The sequence below is a fragment of the Trichoplax adhaerens genome, genomic scaffold, assembly GCF_000150275.1.
Source record: "Trichoplax adhaerens TRIADscaffold_1 genomic scaffold, whole genome shotgun sequence".
NCBI classification, from domain to species: domain Eukaryota; kingdom Metazoa; phylum Placozoa; class Uniplacotomia; order Trichoplacea; family Trichoplacidae; genus Trichoplax; species Trichoplax adhaerens.
The window spans coordinates 11,189,346-11,210,733 of record NW_002060943.1 but is presented as its reverse complement, the minus strand read 5'-3'; the positions used below and the strand labels follow the sequence as shown (position 1 = coordinate 11,210,733).

The window sequence follows — 21,388 nt, the reverse complement described above, 5'->3', positions numbered from 1 at the left end:
CACCACCTTGGGCGTAGACTACACCGTTATAGTAGTATGATGCATTAGAGCCTCGAGGGGTCTCTCGTGTGATGCATAGTGGTGTGCACAAGTCACCAAGTTACCTTGAAGCTAGTTTATCAAGGTCACATCAGGCAAGCAAGCACAGTACTAACTCTTCCGTAAGCTCTATGCGCGTACAGTATGTACTGATGTACTGTACTTTACTGTACCGTTTATACAGTACAGGACAGTACAGGACAGTATAGGATACAGTAGAGACATTGGTCCATGCATGTGTACTGTATCTACGAGATTGTACTGTTGTCCTGCTGTCTGAATGTTGCCCTGGCCTGCTCGCCCGCTCACCTTACCTTTTGTTGGAAGTAGAAGCGTACAGTACTAGACAATACTGTAGGTTGTAGTGGATACTATTCGTCCACCAAGTCACGTACTGTACTGTACGGATCGCTTGAATGAAAGATCAATGAAAAGAAAACTTTCCTCCTTCTAGTGGTACAGTACAATATCTTACTGCAAAATTTCATTTCTCCTACTGCGCATGTCACCAAGCAACGTCCAGCAGCACACCACTGAGTACTGTACAGTGTATACTGGTTGCGATTGCAACTTTCAAGCTCAATGCTAGCTTTGCATATTCATTGGATTATGCTCATTATTTTATTCGAATTGAATCATTGGATATCTTTTAAATCAGCCTGGAGTTCCTAAACTTATGACTGTACTGTACTCTATTCTCATTGACAAATATAAAAATTCAACGACTTGATTGTTTTTAGTAGGGAATGCTGATGACGTCAAAAATGTTGTGATTGCCTTCTAAAACGGACAAAAATGACTAGTTGAACACTCGTCACAACAACTAGGCTGACTGGTAGACTCCGTTCTGGAAAGAGTAAAATGACCAATTTTAAAGGTCTGATTAAAAGAGAAATGTCGATCAATAATATGTCTACAGACTTTAATTTAGTTTAAAGTGATCAATTACTATAATTATCAACTGCAAAATAAAATAAATAAAAATGCTATTCAAATGCGATCATGAAATACGCATAGGAGTTCGTCAGTGTTACAGTATGAACTATGAAGGTTTAGTGGATGGACAGACATCAGCACGGTACCATGATAAAGACGAGGATAGAGCAATCGTGGAAGTGATACTGTACTGCCGTACACCGTACAGTAGATTCAGTGCAAAATAATAAGGGGATTATCACTTTTCTGGTTATTCTACAGTCATGCACTGTACAAAATCAGCAAACAGGATGAAGATGATGGATAGTGGTCCAGTTTATCCTTTCAGATATACGGTTTAGCTGAGATGACCAGCAAAATAGTCGGCCTCTTATTTTTACTACTGTACTGTACTCTCTTCCTTGTCAGTAGTGCCTGGTATAGAACTTATTGTTTAGACTGCAACATCATTGCCATCATGTTATTGGCGCCAATGCAATACTGCAAGTTGACGAGACAAAGACCAACGTAGCTGTAATTGCACTATTGGTAACACTCAAATGCAAGTACTGTACCAGCACTGAACTTGTTCGAGTGTTTGTAGCCTTTGTCAATGGGCATTGGAGCATTGAGGTCTACTGCAGTTCTAGACCAATGATACCGATCCGGTCCATCCCGATCCAGTCCCGCTCAGACATACAGTACTCAATATTACTCATACTGTACTGTACAGTACAGTACAGTAAGTCACAGATAGTACTGTACTGTACTGTAGATTGCTGTACAGTACAGTACAGTACAGTACAGTACGGTACGGTACAGTGAGGACACCTAAAAGAGAGAAAACGCTGGTGTACAGTACAGTACTGTACAGTACTGTACAATACTGTACCGTAGTTGTACTGTACTGTACTGTACAGTACTGTAATGTTTTCATCTAGCTAGAAGCTTTCGAAACATCGTCCAGTACGTACTGTACTGTACCTGAAGTTCCTTCACCTCATACGCCTGTGTACGATACACGCGCTTGCGTTCGATAGCACGCCTTCGTCTTCCTCTACGATTCGACGTAACAACGAAAACTTGGCTGTGTGGTGATCCAAGCCACCATAAAATATTGAATTAAAATCGTTTTTTTATTAAGAGTAAACTATATTGACTAACTTGAGCATGAGTGAAAGTATTAAAGCTAATAGCGAAGACCATAAAGAAGGCAAAAATGATCGTTCTTCCAATGGAATTCTCGCCTCGGGTAAATTTGATTAACTTTAAAAAAAAAAACACTGTCAATTCCTTGTGTATTTTGTCAATGAAATGTCATGCGGTGTATAGTATTTACCTTAGCTAGACGAATCGAGAGCTTATTCACGTTTCCTTATGAATTTTTTTTAGCTCTAGTGCCATTATAACATGAATACCCTAAAATAGAAATACTTGTCTGTTATACTGTGTTTGCATGAGTATCGAAATCAGCATAGAAACCAATGTCATCGACATAGACGTACTTTTTTAGTCTTTGGATAGTGGCTATTAGCAAAGCGATACTGTACAGAGACAGTACAGTCTAGAGACAACGTGCAAGATACGCTTATTACCTATGGTAGTCAGACCTATATCATAGCTAAATGAAGATAAGGTCACCGCTTACTCGCTATATATACGAGAAGTCCATCTTGATGCAATATTCTTAACTCTAGAATAGGCAGTAGGTATCTATTTCTATACAATATCATCGCTACAATTCTAGCTATTATAGAGTATCGATGAAAATGGAATTAGGTGATTGATTATTTTTGCGCCGCTAGCTTCTATTGACTTTCAGTATTTTGGGGGGGATACTATGTTAACATCAGTTCTATTCACTCAATTTAGACACTTGACTACTGTAAAAGGTAATTGAATTGAGGCTATTTCCTCGACTAAATTATCATATTCTTTTCTATATGATTGAATAGACGATGAAAGAGTATTAGCTCAAAAGGCGCTCTTACAATTTCATTCTCGTAAATATGAAGAATGTTTACGAACAATCAATGAATTGTTAGAAATTCGTCAAAATGATCCCAAAGTCTGTCACAATCTAGGAGTCGCTCAATTCTATAAATCTAGCTGTACCAAATTGGATGAATTAACAAAAGTCTTCGACAGTGTCTTAATTCAGGTAAGATGAAGGAATTATTGTGCCAGTACAGTACTGTGCCGGCAAACAAACTAGAATAGATATATATACCCATACCATGCAGTCAGTGATAGATTGATCCATGATCGCAAAGTTGAAACTATTCAATTGTCAATTAATATTGCACGATTAGGTACTATTACCAATTGGTACGTGTACTTTTTTTTTATAACAACAGCCATGATAACCGTTGTATCACTTTACATGACCTACATCGAAATAAACGTGATACTACTCAAAATTTTGATTGTTTATATACTGTATTTGGCTTAAATTTTTAAAAATACAAACAGGAGTTAGACGTACACTCGGCGTGACATGTGTGCTTATTACTTGACTGTCTTATACGAATATACATACTAATTATGTTAAATAGTCATGTGTGTTTTACTTGTTGGAATAATTATACTTCAGTGATTTAGGATAAACGACCGCATTTGTACAGTGATAAAATACCATCGTCAATAGTATAAACTAATCTTGATAGGGCTCACAAACTAATTATTGCACTATTATTGTATGTAGCCTCGTTATGAGTTTTTACCCACGTGGGTTAGTTAATTCGTCTTTGTATGATCAAAAACAGTAGTAATTACGCGTACATCGAGATAGTCTACATGATCACTGCTTTCAGGTATCATTTATGGTAATTAAATTGTCATCTAAAAGCGATATTTGATTTAACATGCTTCAACATAACCCGTTGATTGTGGGTCCTCGCACAATATGGACTTTAAAAATCTATCCGCTTGTACTATACTGTACTCAGTCATACATTGGCTCTTGTACAATATGACCAGGTCATAAATCGCTTAGAAGGTTAATCTGATACACCCATCTGCAAGACTGCTGAGTAGCCGTTTCCTTCAAGTCTATTTACTCGTATATGCTTAACGCTGCTTTTTTTCGTAGTGCAATACTAATTTATGCCGTAATTTAAGCATTGTACAACGACTAGATAAAAGGCTAATACCATACTACACTACTCTACTCTACTGTGTACAGTATATAACATACGTACGAGTCTTGCATTGCCAATTTACCATAAACATGTACTATTGATACATAAATTGCAAATTATTACTATAGCGACAGTATTTATGCAAAACTTAGATGCTTAGATCGATGCAAGATATATCTTATGTGCTGTGGTATACTTACTATGCATTAACATTTTTGTGAGCAGTTAAAATAGAATAATAAATGTGGTCTTTTTTGTTAAGGGTTATATGGACTACTTTATAAAACACTATGCTTCCTCTACCTTAACGTATAACCGCCGCCTATTGCAATTTTCAATGTATAATTGCATATAATCTTAAAAGCAACTAATAGCTATAGTCACTACTATGTAGTCATCATACTATATTTTAGGTGTTTAGTATCTGCAAAGAAATGTTAATGCGATTGACGATGACTTCAGTAATCTTATGATATCCAATATTTAAGTACAAAGATTACATGGAAATCTAGCAAACTAGTTATTTAAGAGATTACAAGTTTGAAGATGCACGTGTTGATGATGATATCGTAAAGATATCGTACTCCACTGTCGTATTAGTAAAACTAGTGATTGTTTTCCTGTCGTACTGCAACGGTATCCAATAGTATTTGCCGTTAAAATACATGCATTATATACTTCTTCATGACATAAGATTAATTTTAGTCGTTGATTGATTGTAATTATGAAATTGTACTGACGGCGTGAGCTGAAGTACAGTTTTGGTTCTAGAATGATTATATGATCAATCATCTTATTACTCTTCGATTTTGTCGTTGATTTTTAGTAAAAATAAAACTTTAATGTATCATCGAGGCATCTGATACTGTACTATAGCTTGGGTAGAGACGTAAAACTTGACAGTTAATAATAGGTCAATAGCCTTAATTCTTACATTAAGTAAGATAATATTTCGCTGCAAAACGACACCTTTACAATAGTCGGTTAAATAATTAGCTTGGACCAGAACATTTTTTGAGGAGTAATTTGTTGTCGTTATTTAGTTTTCAGGTGAAAATGGTGAAGATCAAGATAGTGTGGATGAATTTGATCAGGCTGCTTTAAACTACAATAAAGCTTTAATTCTCTATTTTGTGAGGCTTTTTTTATTATTATCGTAAAACAACTCTTCATACCTGCTTTTGTATTAACGTTAATCTAAATGATTTGATATTTAATATCCAACAGTTTAGACAATACGAAAAAGCTTCTGATATTATCGAAGGTTTATTCAAAATTATTGAACCCTTAGGTAAATGAATGAATAAAAGGATCCAATTATCTTGAGACATGATACTTGTCAATATTACTACTATCATCCAGTAGATATTTATTTCTGTTACTATTTACAGCAATCAATAATATACATGTAATTTTGAATTACGCAGATATACTCTTATATATATATATATATACTAATCGTTACTGTAAAATGTACTTTTAAAATTTTAGACGAAAATCTAGCCTGTAAGATTTGTTTTCTTGCTGCAGACTTAAGTTTTGCAACACGGCAGGTATGATATAAAGTATTATTTTATGCGCTATATGCTATTTTTTACTGCAATCGAGTATAACATATCCTTAGGTTGTATTTCGTGACAGTATTGTAACTAAATGAACCTATTTATGAAATAAAAATCCGAGTATAATTTATAACTACTATCACTGCAACTGAGCAAACATCAACGCCTTATCAACTTAAGCATACATTAAATTTAAGGAAAGATTCTTTCTGAAATTTTTAACAAAAATTTTAAAGGTATTCATTGACTTTCAGGCAAATATGGCCGGTGAGAAACTAGCATATATTGAAAAAATGATTACCTCTAGCGAAAAAGGATCAACAAATCAACATCATGAAAAATCTGAGGTTGTAGTAATAATAGCTTTACTTTATACCGATTATGATGGTTATGGATATGATGCAAGAGTTTAGGATACTGTAAGCTAAGTTGAAAATTTTTCTTTTGCTTCGTTTCAGACCTTTTTCACAGTGGGCGGTGGAACAAAGCACGGTTTACAATCAGAAAGCTTACAAATGAAGTTTAATCAGGTTTGTTATAATAGTAGTTAGTATATTAACCTAATTGGTACTGCGATTACAGAGATTTTGATATTGGAGCATTTTTAAATCTAATGCTATAGTATAAGGCCCGATTACACCTTTTAAATGGACCTCTTAAATTATGTAAGAGAGAAATTAAAATTCTGATGAGCTCCACTCCTGTTGTAAGTTCAATTAACAAATTAGTGTGATATCAATTGCGATCATTTCTCGAATCGTCTAACGTCTTTTTTATTTTTGCGTTCGCTTTACCCAATTTTTTAAATTAGACACCAACAGCCCATTTCCTGAAGAGTAATTTTGAATATTTACGAAAGAATTATCGAAAATCTATCAAAATATTGAACAGTTCACCGCGTCTTGACAGCAATGAATTAATAGTGATGTATTATAATAACCTTGGATGCATTCATCATCAGATGAAGAAGCATAATTTGGCTGCTTTATACTGTAAGAAGGCAATGAATGTCAATGAGGAATGTATACAAAAGCCCAATGATAGTGGTTAGTATTTAAAATATCTGTTTACATACCCCATATCCTAAAATAAACTTATTTTGCTGATTTTAGCTTTTTTGCTATTGTTTCTCTATATAGGTAACATTAATAGTCTATCAGCGGTCCAAGCTTTAAATCGTCACTATGAACTTTTGTATAATATTGGTATTGAATTACTGTTTTCTAATCGGCCTCTTCCGGGATTCGAAGCTTTAATCCAGTGTATGCAAGCCTTCAACACTGATCCAAAATATTGGTTTCGTATAGCTGAATGCTGTATTAGCGCATACCGTATGGTAAGCGACAATACTACTTTTGTTCAATTTTTGATAGAAAACTATTTAGAGATCGTTGTTATTGAACATGTATACTTTGATACTAACGCTTGTCATTCATTAGGGTGAAGAAGAAATTGCTGCCAAAGCTCAAAATAAGAGTTATATAGTCAGCACTGTTGTAGGAGTTGGCCAACATCAAAAAACAGTCTTAAAACCTACTGCAGATTATTCGTATAGATATTTGTAGGTTGACATAGTAAAATGATATTTAATTTGGGTATTACATACTGTGGAATTATTATAGATTAGATTATAATACGAGATGTATTTCTTAGGCCTCCTTCCCATGGTATTTCTGTTGCTAATCCTGAACCGTCATTGAAATTTGCTCTTCCATGTTTAAAAAATGCGTTGCTCTTGTTATCAAGTGTAAATTATAATAATAATGATCAAGCGATACAAAGGAACGACAATTCACGGTCGTAAGTGTCACCAACTCTGATGCCTATCTAATGCGATTCGGCTACTTATGATCAATATTTATGAAGTTCTGTTAGATGTCTAGACGTTCTCAAATACATTTACTGTTTTACTATATTTATAATACCAGAAGGGCAAAAGTTTACTTTTCCCCTTCCGCTGCTGGAATGAATGCGCATGACATCATTGCGCTAAGGTACGAAAGGATAATTTTATTTTCTTACTACAGTATCCAAAGTACGTTATTACACAACACCTGAGTTACATATTTATGTTTAAAGGTATGCAATTCTTGCTGCCATTGCATTCGTTTCGTTGCAATTGGGAGAACTTGTCTTAGCTTTAGAACGTAGTAAAGAGTTACTTGCCTTGCCTTCTCTACCTGGATTATATAGGTATTTAGTGTACTCGGCGTTATATTGGTTGTACCGGCAATGCCTAACGTTCTATTACTTTTGCTTAGATATCTGGGTCATATGTACGCAGCAGAAGCGTTAATACGTTTGAATAAAATTGATGAGGCAGTACAGCATTTATCGCCGGAAACAATTACTGATATCTCTTGTTCATTTTCAACACAACCCGAAACAACGTCAGGTATTGTAAATTATTTCAATAGCTAAATAGCCCATTTCTGTATACATTTCGCAGAGTAAACTCTACACGGTGTTCTGGCATAATATCAATAATGAATGAATGACTATTTTGGATATTCTATAGAAAATAAGACTGAAGCCGATAACATTAGCTCAGGTATCATCGTCAACTTTATACTATTGCTATGTTAATGTTGATTACTTGGTAATAATTTATTGCCTTTTCTTAGCAGCAACACGACACAAATTTCCTAGAACAATAGAATCTGCTCGTGCATTAATGTTTGTCAATTTAGCCAGTGCATATTGCTTGCAGAGAAAGCCAGAGAAAGCCCGGAAGTGTATAGAACAGGTACTTTTGGATCTTTGAAATAACATTCTGCAAAATAGTTTCTAATTGAATCATTGCATTGATCGTGATGCCTTCTAAGGCATCAGTACTTCGGCTAGAAAAAGAGCACATACCTGGAGCTGTTCTGATTTCGATCTATATTGAGCTTGCAAATGGTAAATACATTGAATTACTTTACTCTCGTAAGGAAATTACCCTAACGTTTGACTATTCGTGAATTTATAATTGGTAGGTAATGTGGCTTCTGCATTGGAAGTCCTCAAACGTCAGCAGTTATATCCGTTTCAAAGAAATAATGGTAGTAAGAATATACGAAATAGTTAAATGGACGGGTGGTATCAGTAAACACAGACATTGTACAGTAGATATTGCTCAAAGATAAATTTTAAATTATGCAATCGAATTTATTAGAATGATGAATATGAGCTAGAAATCAACTGGGTATCGTATCCTGTTAACCATTTTATAGCATTAAATGTTATGATTTTACAATTTTGGTATCGATATCACGGTGATATAATGCAATGGAAAGTTAATAAATATGTTCAAATTGAAACCAAATCATTGTACATGTATGCTCTCATCGCAATTGCTAAACTTGATATATTCAGTTGATAGAATTGTTGGTTTAAAATTTTATTGATTTCAACTAAAGGTAGTTTGTGGAAACTCAATATTACTGCAAGTATTCTAGCTCAAATACCGGTAAACGATGATATACTGCTTATTACATACAGTAAAATTTAAGCAGAATCATAAGTACATAAAGTGAAAGTTTAGTCGTTTAACTGAGCTAAGTTCGGACAGTACGCTATTTCAAAATACCTTTGAGTATAAAAAACTTGTGAGTTTTTTACATTATAGCTTATAGCTAATAATATAATCGTATCTACGCAAAATATTTTCATCATGTATACAGACATGTAGTATTATAGATTTCGTCACAAAATGTGATTTTACGATGCAATATTCATTAAGGACAATGCAGTACTTATCATATTAAACTTTATCATCATTGAATTAGCGAGAATTTCACTATTGTATTCAATCTATTGTAATGTTTATCTTTTAAAGCTTTAGGTTACAATTGTCTTGGTGATTAATTGTAATTATTTTAGTCTTACATTTTGCTACAAGGGATAAAATTTATCCGTCTGGAGTGCTGTCAATAATTTTTAAGCGATCTACGTTTCCGTTTACTTCCTTGGGTTTAGCCTTTGTTAGTGATTGTAGTACTTCATTATCCTACAATAAGAGGCATACAAATGCAATTTCTGTTACAGCAACATTCAGTGTATATCTTTAGATTTCAAAATCTTTAAAATATCGACTATGTTGTGTACGAATAACGAGTACAATTAAGTGTAAGTATATTAAACTATACCTTAGCACATTGCAAAGGTGTTAGCTGCATGTTGTTTTTTATAGTAGGTGATGCGCCGTAATCAAGCAGCAGATTTGCCAATGCCGCGTGATTCCACCTTCATTTAGCGAATAATAAGAATCAGTTTCTACTAGCTAGACGTAAATCTCAGGGTTATAAATATACAAGGACTATATCACCAGTACCGAGAGGCGAGGTGTAATGGTGTATCTCCTTGATAATTCTTGACATTAACATAGGCATCATGCTGGATTGAAATAGAAAAACGTTTTGGTGGTTAATTTAGCATTTGTTTAGCTGATACGTTTTTCAGTACGTATCCAATAACTTTACTCACGCTTAAAAGAATTAATGAAGCATCGATGTGACCATTTGCACTGCAAAGGTGCAGAGGGGTATTCCCTTGTACATTCTTAGCATTTATCCTAGCTTGATGCTCTAATAAGATCGATATTGCCTAGATACCGAAAGAAAGAGAATAAGTGTAATTCTGGTAAAGTATAGTACAGTATCCAGAATAGTCCTTATTTATTTCTGTAAAACCAATTAGAAACATGAAACCTACATTAACGTGATTCCATTGGCATGCAAGATGCAAGGGAGTTAAAAGCTCAACCTTAGTTTTAACATTACAATTTGCACCCCCTTCTCGCAGAAGTATAGCAGCAATTTCAGATTTTCCATAAATTGCAGCCATATGCAAAGACGTATAACCTTTAACATCGGTGGAAGTAGTTGTAAGAACAGACCGATCACTACTAGATTTCTAAAAGATTGGATGAAAAAAAAGAACATAAAACTTCTACTAGTACAGTAGTAGTAACGATATTCTAAGGTAGATTCATTGTTGATACAGGTTATATTTCCAAGTTATGCTATCATGCTTACGTTATTTTGACTACATTCTGAACACTGACATAGTGGATGACATGCTTTCTTTTTATCTACGACTTCTTTCTGTGGAGTATTAGAACTCCAACCGAAAATAAAGCGCACCTAAAGATAGATAACATCTTAATCTAAATTTATATATGCATATATAGTATGACGAATATTGGTAATTACCATTTCAATATCGTCATCAGCAATAGCCATGAAGAGTTGCTTGATCTATAATATAAAAATGTTGTTACGTGTAGTAATAGGATTTAAATTAGAGTATATCTATGTATCAAACCTGTTTAGCACGACGATCATCTGAATCTTGCTTGCTAGATACGCTAGGCATTGCAGATGCTACATTTGAAGATGCTAAAGACCTGTATACATCCTATGAAGTGGAGGAGATCGTTACATTCACTTAGACCTATTGGAAGGATCTCAATATAATAAGATTTACTATCATAACAGCAAAACTCTTACATCTTTAGAGCTTTTACGAGCAAATCTTGCTAATGAAATAATCTGGGAAATCTAAAATAGAATTTACATGTATCCATCACTTTAATAGGTCAACATGTGTAGTAATAATATGATAAAAGAATACTTTGGATAGATTAGAGCAGTCCAATGCTGTTTCCATATTATTATTTCTGGCTTCAATAGAAGCTCCATTCTCAACAAATAGTTCAACTAAGTTTGCTATAAATTGTGTATAAAGATTTAGAGATAAATTGTATAGTACATTACGGTTAAAAATACTTGAGATTCATTAAACGAAGCATGTAATGTTTGAAAAATATAAAATAGATACCATAGCCCCATTTAGCTGCGATATGTAAGGGAGTATTGCCATTAATATCTGAAGTATTAATTGAGGCACGCTTTCCATTAAATTCGTTGAAAAGAAGTACCTTTGCGGTCTAATATAAATCACTTGTTAGGTTACATTTATTAAATTTGAGTCATTAATTACAAGACATTTAGAAAGCTGCTGAATGTCAGGCGCTTTCTTGTGTATCTAGTAAGATCTCAAGGGCATACTACTGTATATGTAAGTATTACGCTGAAGTTAACCTCTTCGTGGCCATTTTCGGCACAAAAATGTAATGCAGTAAAATCATCGTTGTCAACAGCATTCATGCTAGCACCCTTCTCACATAAAAGCCTCTGAACATAAACAAGTAACTTCATCAATAAACTTTTGATTTCAATATCATTATAAATTTCATCAACATTATCGAATATTTACAACTATCTTCGGAAAATCCCTTTTGCACGCTAAATGAAGTGGTGTACAACCACTATTATTGGTGCAATCAATTTCAGCTCCAAAACTAAGTAGCAGATCTACCATGTCCTCGTGACCTATCCGAAAGAAGTAGCAATGCATAATTGAAAGATACAACTTTCTTGGATAATATTTCTTTGATTGTATGAATAATGTAACAAAGACAATCAATACCAAAAATACTAACCATTCTCCGATGCTACGTGCAACACAGTATTACCACGATCATCCCGTGAGTGAACTGTAGCAGCTAACGGATCTGAATCATAACTTAATAATAAAAAATTTTTTAGTGCCTCTAGTCGTATATTATTACTTGCTTTCTAATTTTAGTGGTCATTGTGTTTTAGTCTAATGTACCTTTTCTGTAGCTCTTCACATTTTGGACACTGACATAGTGGGTGACACATTTTATCTACTAGTATATTCCAACTTGTAGGACCTTCCAGTAAAGTTTTAACTTTACTTGTATCTCCACATTGGACAGTCTTTTTTATATAATTTTGAAGGGATTATATAATTAAATACAGTATTTGCTTTAGCAAGTTTGACAACTAGCAATAAACTGATCCGTACCTCGAAGAGTGCCTCATCGGTTGCAAAAGCTCTCTTGCTATCTGAATTTAGTCTAGTTAGTTTCGGTGGCTCCTTTTCGGTTTTATTAATCGTATAATTAAATTATCGAATACAAGCAATAATTCAAGCGGAAAGCGATATAGTTACGTACAAGATTATTACTGCAGGTAGGATTGGTCCGGATAGATTCTCCTTGGATATGTTCCATAGCTGCCTCAATAGATGTTACGCAAAATCTGTTTGTCCAAAAATAAGATGCAATTGGTAACTCAACTGCTAATCTTTGGCAATTGCATTATATTTGATCTTAAATAACAATATCGCTATTAATTGTTCAATATACAATAACAATGTAAAAAGAATACATATAATTTTTATTTCTTACGCAAATTCGTCAGCCACTGCCATAGCATTTGAAAAGTGAAAATTTTTAATATAAATGATAGTGGCAATCCTATGGATATAAATTTATGTTGATTAGTTATTACTAATTAGCAGGGTCTCCCAGCTTACAGCTGGAATATTACAAAATTACCAATTCGGTATTTCAGCCTTCAGCATAACTGCTACAAGGATAGGAAGCAAATCGTCAGTGGTTAACGCTAAAGTATAAAAGAGAGTAGTAATTAATATTACTAAGTCACAAGATATTTAGCTAATACGTAAATATGTCGAAACCTCGATTGCTGCCAGCTGCAGTTGTAATAGCTTGGAGGGTTTTATGTAAGCAATACATTTTTTCTAACGGTGTGCGACACTAATATCATCAATAAAAAGTAATGTCAGCAGTGATTTACTAGTAAGCACCTGTCACTGTAAGTAGAAAATTTGATTCTTAAATTATAAAGCCATACTTTATTAATAAGATTTATTTGTAGTAATGCTTCACCAGTCATAGCACTATAAAAGGTGTAATAACAAATTAACTGTGAGTAAAGATAACAGCAAGAAAATTTGCAATAATGTAGTAGCCGAGGCTATATTACTCTTTCTTTGCATAAATAGGGCCAATTACGTTAACAAAATAAGTTGTAGAACAAAATGGCTACGATCAAGTAATACAATTTTTATTATCAACTAACAGAATGGAAGGAGATAATCCAATTTCGTTCAGTGGTAAGCTTCCTAAGTTTCTTGTTAGCTTATTAAAATTTACATCCTGTTATGTAAGAGGATTCATTTTTGTTAAAATATGACTAAGAAGAGGGTTGATTAAAAATTTTTTACCTCAATTTCTGTCGAACAGCAAATAAATTTAAAGATTTTATCGAATAGAAAATCTAAAATATAGGTCTAATAAAAATAAAGTAGATGATAGTACAACGTTAGTTTTGCAGAAAATGATTTAGAAAACAGATTCAGCTTTATAGTTAGGTTACTCTGGTAATACGTATAAAGCCTGAAATTCAAGTGTTACAAACTACTGCCGTAGATGAGATAATAGATTTCATAAGTAGATTTACCTCTAAAGCCAACTTTAAATTTGCCATAATAATTAAGTCTTCATTAGCTAATTTTCTCTGTATGTGATGAAAACATTACGTAGGGTTTTACATAAAAATTTAGTATTGAACATCATAAATATTGAGGATTTCATCATACCAGTGGCAATAGCGTATCTTTCATTATAATTTGTACAGATTTCGTAAAAATAGTGCTAATAGAGTCCTATACAATGGTGAATATACAATTAGATACTATACAGATTGTTATTTCACTACATTTCATTAAATTAATCTATTCTACGAGATAACGATCTTACCACAAGGACTCTCAAAGGTTTGTCATGTTTAGAATCTAACTCTGTTGTAAATTTATCTAGTAAAGCGTCTATAAGCCCTTTACATTTTCTACTATCTGCATCATAAACAAATACACAACTTCAGTAATAGAAAATAGAATCCAATTTCATTTTATTCGACGTCTAGCTAGGTATTAAATCAACAGAACCTACTTATTTTAGTATAGTATTACAGTTTACTTTTGATAATTTATAGTTAGCTACGTAATAATAGTTCAATAAATATACTCTTACTTGGATCATTCCAAAGAAACTGATTGCATTCATCACAAGATTGTAAAGTAGGGCAAAGTTCTTCATTAGCTTAAAGAACAATTTGATTTCATAAAATGAATATAACTATTATTTTATAAGTACGGAGTGGACAGCAAAATCAATGACCGAGTAAGTCTCCTGAAAGGATGCTGAGATAACTTAGCAGCATATATCACAAAATTACATTACACACACTTCTACATTATTAAAATTTGAATATTGTCAAGAATAATCTTATAAGATATCCTTAATTGTAAAGATAGTGTTAAATTTAGCGTAAATAATAAATATTAGTTTGTGTCATGCTTAAATTTTAAAGAAATAACTTACACGTTCCGCCTTCAAGAGCTTTCTCTAAGCAAAGTACTTTATAGCTTTTCTCACTACTATCGTAGTGAGTTTCTTCGAATAAAATTTGAACCTAAAATTGCAATTATTATAAATGTAGGAATATTCAATTTAAGTAAACGTACGAACAAGGTATACCGTCTTGGCGATCCCTTGATCGAATTTTTAAAAATCAATAATCGTGTTAATACTATTTTCAATCAAATAGATAACCTTTCGATCTTCCTTGAATCCTTTTTCCGTCCGTACCACATCATGAACAATTTTAACAACCTAAGTATAATGGTAAGGAAGAAGGCCATGAAAAAAGGTCGTTAATGATCGTGTATATTTCGTTTTAAAAGATAATACAAAGCGGCTACATGGTCAGATATAGAAGCAATCAGGAGTTAAAAATGAATTTGAAGTTTGTTGGATAATCTATTCAGAGCATTACACATCAAAGTATAAAGATATATAATGCTATATAGTAATCGTAAATGTAAATGCTTTAAAAGATTGAATCTCAATGAACTATACACTTTAATATAGTCTAATGCTATAATTATATTTTGTAAGGAGTGATGACTAATAGCGTATACGAGTAGTGAGATAATTATAGTTTTGAATAGACACTAGGATCAGCAACATATTTCCTAATGTCCCACATTAAGACCAGTTGATGGGGATAATGATAGAGAAAGAAAACTTAATTAAGGTAGTACTATCGCATTTGATAATGTCGTTATAATCATTAGTGTAGGAGAAAGATGTCCAGTACATGGAAATACTATATGGAAATAAATATATGGAAATACTATAATGTCCCGTACATGCTATATTTTATGAAAAAACTTTATGAGCGTTACTTCAACATGGAAATGATGCAAAATCATAAGATAATTATTACATAATTTTACCTATACATGATTTTTCCTTAATGATGATATTAGTAAAAAATTGGATAATATGTATTTGAATAATTAATAATGGAATTATTCATAGTTTAAAATTACAAAATTTGCATTTATTGATATTTACTATCATAACATGATTACCTTATTACTCATAGTCTTATAGATTCCACTAGAAGTATTCATAGGACATAGAACGTGATTTTCGAAATGGATTGCATCAGCAGTGAGTTTTTGAGCGACTACTTTACGTGGTACACAGATCTACGAATAATGATCATTTAATGAGATTAACCAATAATAAGTTGTACACACTTTAAAAATATTGACAAGGTAGAGAATTCAGTATACAGTATAACATATACAGTATTACGCTGGTAGTTGTTTATTATGTTATAAATTTTAGGGCAATAATAAATGGAATTAACAGTATATAAATAGTTGTTAACGGAAGTAGTGGTTCAATTCTACTGTAGTTGGGTTTGCATCTTTTATGCCATTGGCTTGTCAATAAAGCTCACTAGCATTGAAAAAGATGCGTACAAGTCCTTCATGTCTTGATTTTATGTTAACTGCTGAACACTGGTACAAGAATGTTTGAAAATACACTCATAATATACTGCAGTATCCAGCAATATGACAGAGTCCATGAGATAGGGTGGTGAATAATCAACCAAAAATGGAGTAGTCAAAGTTAATTTATTGACAACGAGAGCCTTTGCGAGTCATGGTATACGATAAACAAGGAATTCATCAGTAAGACAGGAATTGTCTGCTAATTTTTTGCTTTGACTGTTTGAAAGACCAAAGTAAGAAGTTGCAAAAGTTGATTGCAATAAGAGTCCTTACTGTTCAACTGTACACAGTAAAAAATTGATTTACAAGACTATCATTGTCAGCTAAGTTTGCCGCTAATGCTGTCTGAAAAGTCAAAGAGTTACCGTAGTTCTTGGCCATAAAAGACCTTATGAGTACTAGTATATAACTAGTGAGAAATTTATCCCCAAGAATATGACTCTTTTTCGGTAATTTAGCCCCTTTTACTATTTTAAAGATTAAAGTAAAAAAAAATGAATTATTAGCAACAATCGTTCTTACAAGTAACGGTCTATGCGTCTACTGCACGTTTAAAAACAAATGAGAAATTGAAGACCGGAATTCTCTGTCAGATCATTTCGTCATTTTATTGGTTCAATCTAGAAATAGCAATTAATCCTACTAACAAGTAGGTGGATAAATTCTTCTACAGGATCAAGTCAAGGAATTTATAAGTTAACTTGATGGCCTTACAGATGCAAATTACTGAGCAGGGTCAAAGCAGTTTCTGTTAGGTCATCTCTGACTGTTTATCGACATATACTGTACTGTCCACACTCAACTACAGTTGTATCCTTCATGACTTTTTAGATCACTAATCTAATGGTGTGAAAACCATAAAGTAGCAGATTGTAAGTTACTGTTCAGTGCCAAAAATGTGATATATTTTCACGGGCCATTTTGGTTATCATTTTTCAAGTATGGATGTAAACTCCAAGATAACACTACTAGTAAATATAATTACAAGATTTGATTGCCTCGATGCAATTCTACTACGAAGGGAAAAAATAAGTTGAAATAACATGGTCAATTTAGCTTTACGCTATTGCATGAAATAACTATTGAAAGATAGCCATTTAAATCTCCTACATATCTCATGTAGGAGAGAAATGCCATCATCATTCTATTGAATAACATCAACGCTTTAGGCTGGACTAGTTTAGTAGCATGTAAAATAAATCAATAATCCAATGAAATTGACTCATGTTGTTGTTCATTTTCAATGTCCTATTGCTGTTGAAATATGTCAGTCTAGATAGACAACTTGTATCGTAACTAGAAATCATGCATATTGTCGCTATATAGATGGCATAATCCATTTATTATTACAGCTTAGCATTTGAATAAGTCATTAACAGGTAAGAAATTGAAGGAGAAACGATTTAAAGTTGTAAACTTACGATCCAATCTTGTGCTACTGCTTTGATCAACAACTCCGGCTTGCCAGCAATGGCTTTATAGAATGGATTATCAAATAAATCTTCGTCGTATCGAACCATCGTTAATGTTGTCTTGTAGATTTATCCCTTCATTTGTTCCTTTTCTCACGATTCCAGTGGATAACGTATTGAAGATGGATGAGCTCTAGGAGTAACATAAATTTTAATCAAGCAATGTTGATTTAAACGACATTTTCTTCATTCCTTTGAAAATTGGCTAAACGAAGTGCCACTGACTCCTACACTAAGTCGTCTTGGAATGACCCTCGATCTAGTACAAAGTCTTGACCAAATTAGTCTTGTACCAGTACGTTGACAGTGGGCTCCAACTCGGAAAGGACGTTGGCAAGGCGGACACTTGATTAGCTAAACTCCACCGGTTGTAGACCATGTCCTACAGAGTACAAGTATGAAAACTATCCATATGGATAATTACTAATGTAAATAATCGTTCACGAGTGTCCAATGGACATTGCTAGAGAGGCAATGCAGCCATGGAAGATTGCAGTTCAAGAATTATGTAATATTCAAGACAAGAAACAACAAAAAAGAGCCAAATCCCGTGATCGATTGGTTTGCTTTTCTTCATTCCTAGTGCTGTTGAAGATTGCATCATGAACGATTTTAATGCATCGTCATCCTACAATATTGCAGTCGGCTAGCCTACATGCCTAATCATCATCATCATGTGTTGCTTCAATTCAGTTTGGCTAGACCTAGTTTGGATGGCATCATGTAAAGCGATTGATATCGAGCTTCTATATGCATAGATCGACGTGTAAACTGCTACTGTAGAGAAATAAATAACATAATATTCACGGACAACAACGTAGTAATAGTCATTAAAATGTTAAATATAGTAAGACTACAATTGCATACGAGAAATACTAAAGTAGAATAACGTAATAATAGTCATTAAAATATTAACTTAAATAAGTTCCATTTTATGGTATAGGAGAAATATCAAACTACAACAACTGTATAATATTCACTATTAGACAATATAATTCAACAAAGTCCCTCTTGTACGGCATGGTGTACAAGTTAAGCAAGTACAGTAGCCATTGAAGAATTCAGTAACTTAAATGACAGCATACGAGAGAGAATACGAAAAGAACCCGCCGTGTTGCCGGCAGTCTTCCTAATATTTATTGTACGCTTAAAATGAGTTCTATCTACTCGTAAAATAGAGCATTTACAGCATTGAGAATTGGCTGGTATCATGCAAAGCCATTGATATCGAGCTTATACGTCGACCTTACTACAACAGGCTAATCATAGCCATTAAAATGTTCAATAAGTTAAATTACGATATACAGTAAAAGTATTTTGCCCTTGATATCGTAGAGTCTCTACGTGAATATGGATAGACCTGTACTGTAGACAGATACTACAAGACGAAGGTAGAAGAACGTAATAATACAATCATGAAATAAAATGCTTACTAAGTTAAATGACACAGCATATCTTGGTTGGTAGTCATGTACAGTAAATGCTGTTCATATCCAGCTTATACGTGCATGCATGCCGTCGAGAAAGAATCTAAACCCTAAACGACTAGAACATAACAATAATCATTAAATGTTCATTTAAATTGGAATGCCTTGTAAACGAAGCATCTTGTCCGAGTAAGGATTTGAGTAATAACGTTTATTTAGAGTTTATACTGAGTAATAGATAGGATACAATGTTGTACATCTCCAGATTCAGGACTTACATTTAGAAAACTAGCAAATTTTCTTATTTACTTATTTCCATCGCGAGGATCGTAAACAATAACAATCGTAGCCGATCTTAATTGGAAAGTCTAATAATTTATCACTAAGCTACTTCTTGATATGCCTATATACAGTACAAGTACTGTATGCAAATAATCCAGTACTAAAGTAGCACTTTGTTAAATATCGAATAAATTGAGTTTTACTTGCAGAACTGTAGAAGTGTATCCTGTATCTTGGTCAGGATCATGTAAGAGCCGATGATATAGAGCATATATGTATACAAATACATTAATGCTAAAATAGCACAACATAACATGACCATCAAACATTCAATAAGTTCAATTTTTACCCAATGCAAGTGTATATATCATAGTTGGGAATAGGATCATCCTCGTAAAGTCGTTCAAATTGAGTTTACTGTATCTAAGATGCATTGCATCTACAAATAGGTATAGTCTGCTATCTGCTATAGAGTTTTGATATGTAGGGGCTAGCACCTTCAACTACTTCAATGCTGTACAATAGAAATAAAACAAGGCTAAACTATGCCAATGAATACTGTAGAATTATGAAATATTAAATGAATTCAATTTTATCCAACAAAAAATGCATATGTATTATACATAGCATCATGTAAAATCGTTGATATCAAGGCCCTAGATGCTTACTTACTGCTTGCTACATGCAAATGATATCAATGCTGAGGTACTGTTGCACAACTATAAACAATTTATCATCAAGTATTCAATTTTGCTCAAACAGTGTACATATCTTGGCTACCGTTAAATAAAATCATGGATATACAACTCATATCTGTATCTCTATGGCACGTGAATAATGCTATACTAAAGTGAGATGACATAATGTAATCTTTAAATGTTCTATAAATTGAATTTTTCCAAGCTTGAAATGTATAACCTCTATTTTGTGCTAGCATTATGCAAAGCATTTCACATCAAGCTCATAAATACATCTACAGTACCGAAATTTTAGTAGTATTAGCCACTAGGCTAAATCATATGAGCTATACTATATTATTACAGGATAGAGAGTATACAGATTGTACAATATAGAATTTTATTTGAGGAGGATAATAGAGCTATGATCGAGTTTAGTGAGGATTTACTTCCACAGAATTCCAAGATTGTCCTTTATCATATGTGGACAATCAAGGACGACTGGAAGCAAAGGCTCATTCTAGTGGCCCTTGGTACACTATACAGATAGATATACTATGAGCAAGAATTACTGGAGAAATAAGAGAGGGTCTTTTCTTTAGTAGTCCTTGCCTATGATCAAGGGTGCTAAAAAAAAGTTCTGCCATCTTTTTGCTAGCTCCTGGGATAGCTACTTCTAGGACTAAAATTAGTCCCTGCTTGACTACACAAACACTTGGTATACAGTAGTCGACACTCACTCCACTGTACAGTGTATTTCAGGGACATTTACACGTACATAAGCACCGTTAATTATACAGCATAATAATTTCGTGACAGTCAATAATGATTGCTTTTATAGTCGGCCAAATACAGAAATAGAAAATTTAGATGAACTGTAAATTTTTTAAAATTTCAGCCAGTTTGCATATGAATATTGTAGTAACATTTTGACAACACATACAGTTACTGTATTACTGTATAACTATACTTGATTCAGTATAGAGCACAAACTAATACCATGCAAGTCTATGATCATACACTATAGAGCAGTGTCCAAGTACAAGTCTGACTTACGCCAGATCAGCTCCTCATCTCCAGACGCCAAGAGGAAGAGCAAAGTAGGGAGAAAGCGAGCGAAGATAA

General features: G+C 33.4%; 1 protein-coding gene across 1 annotated transcript; it reads left to right on the top strand.

The window, feature by feature from the left end:
- Positions 1 to 2,124: 2,124 nt before the first annotated feature.
- Positions 2,125 to 8,726, top strand: TRIADDRAFT_52629 (uncharacterized protein; the record flags this gene model as incomplete). Its single annotated transcript, XM_002108987.1, has 19 exons — positions 2,125 to 2,206; positions 2,910 to 3,115; positions 3,659 to 3,685; positions 5,138 to 5,227; positions 5,322 to 5,385; positions 5,586 to 5,647; positions 5,911 to 6,003; positions 6,115 to 6,186; positions 6,618 to 6,702; positions 6,796 to 6,992; positions 7,096 to 7,217; positions 7,310 to 7,456; positions 7,585 to 7,650; positions 7,736 to 7,849; positions 7,918 to 8,051; positions 8,175 to 8,207; positions 8,281 to 8,402; positions 8,482 to 8,557; positions 8,635 to 8,726. 19 exons carry the CDS (start codon positions 2,125 to 2,127, stop codon positions 8,724 to 8,726), a joined length of 1,884 nt encoding a protein of 627 aa, XP_002109023.1.
- Between the last annotated feature and the right edge of the window lie 12,662 nt (positions 8,727 to 21,388).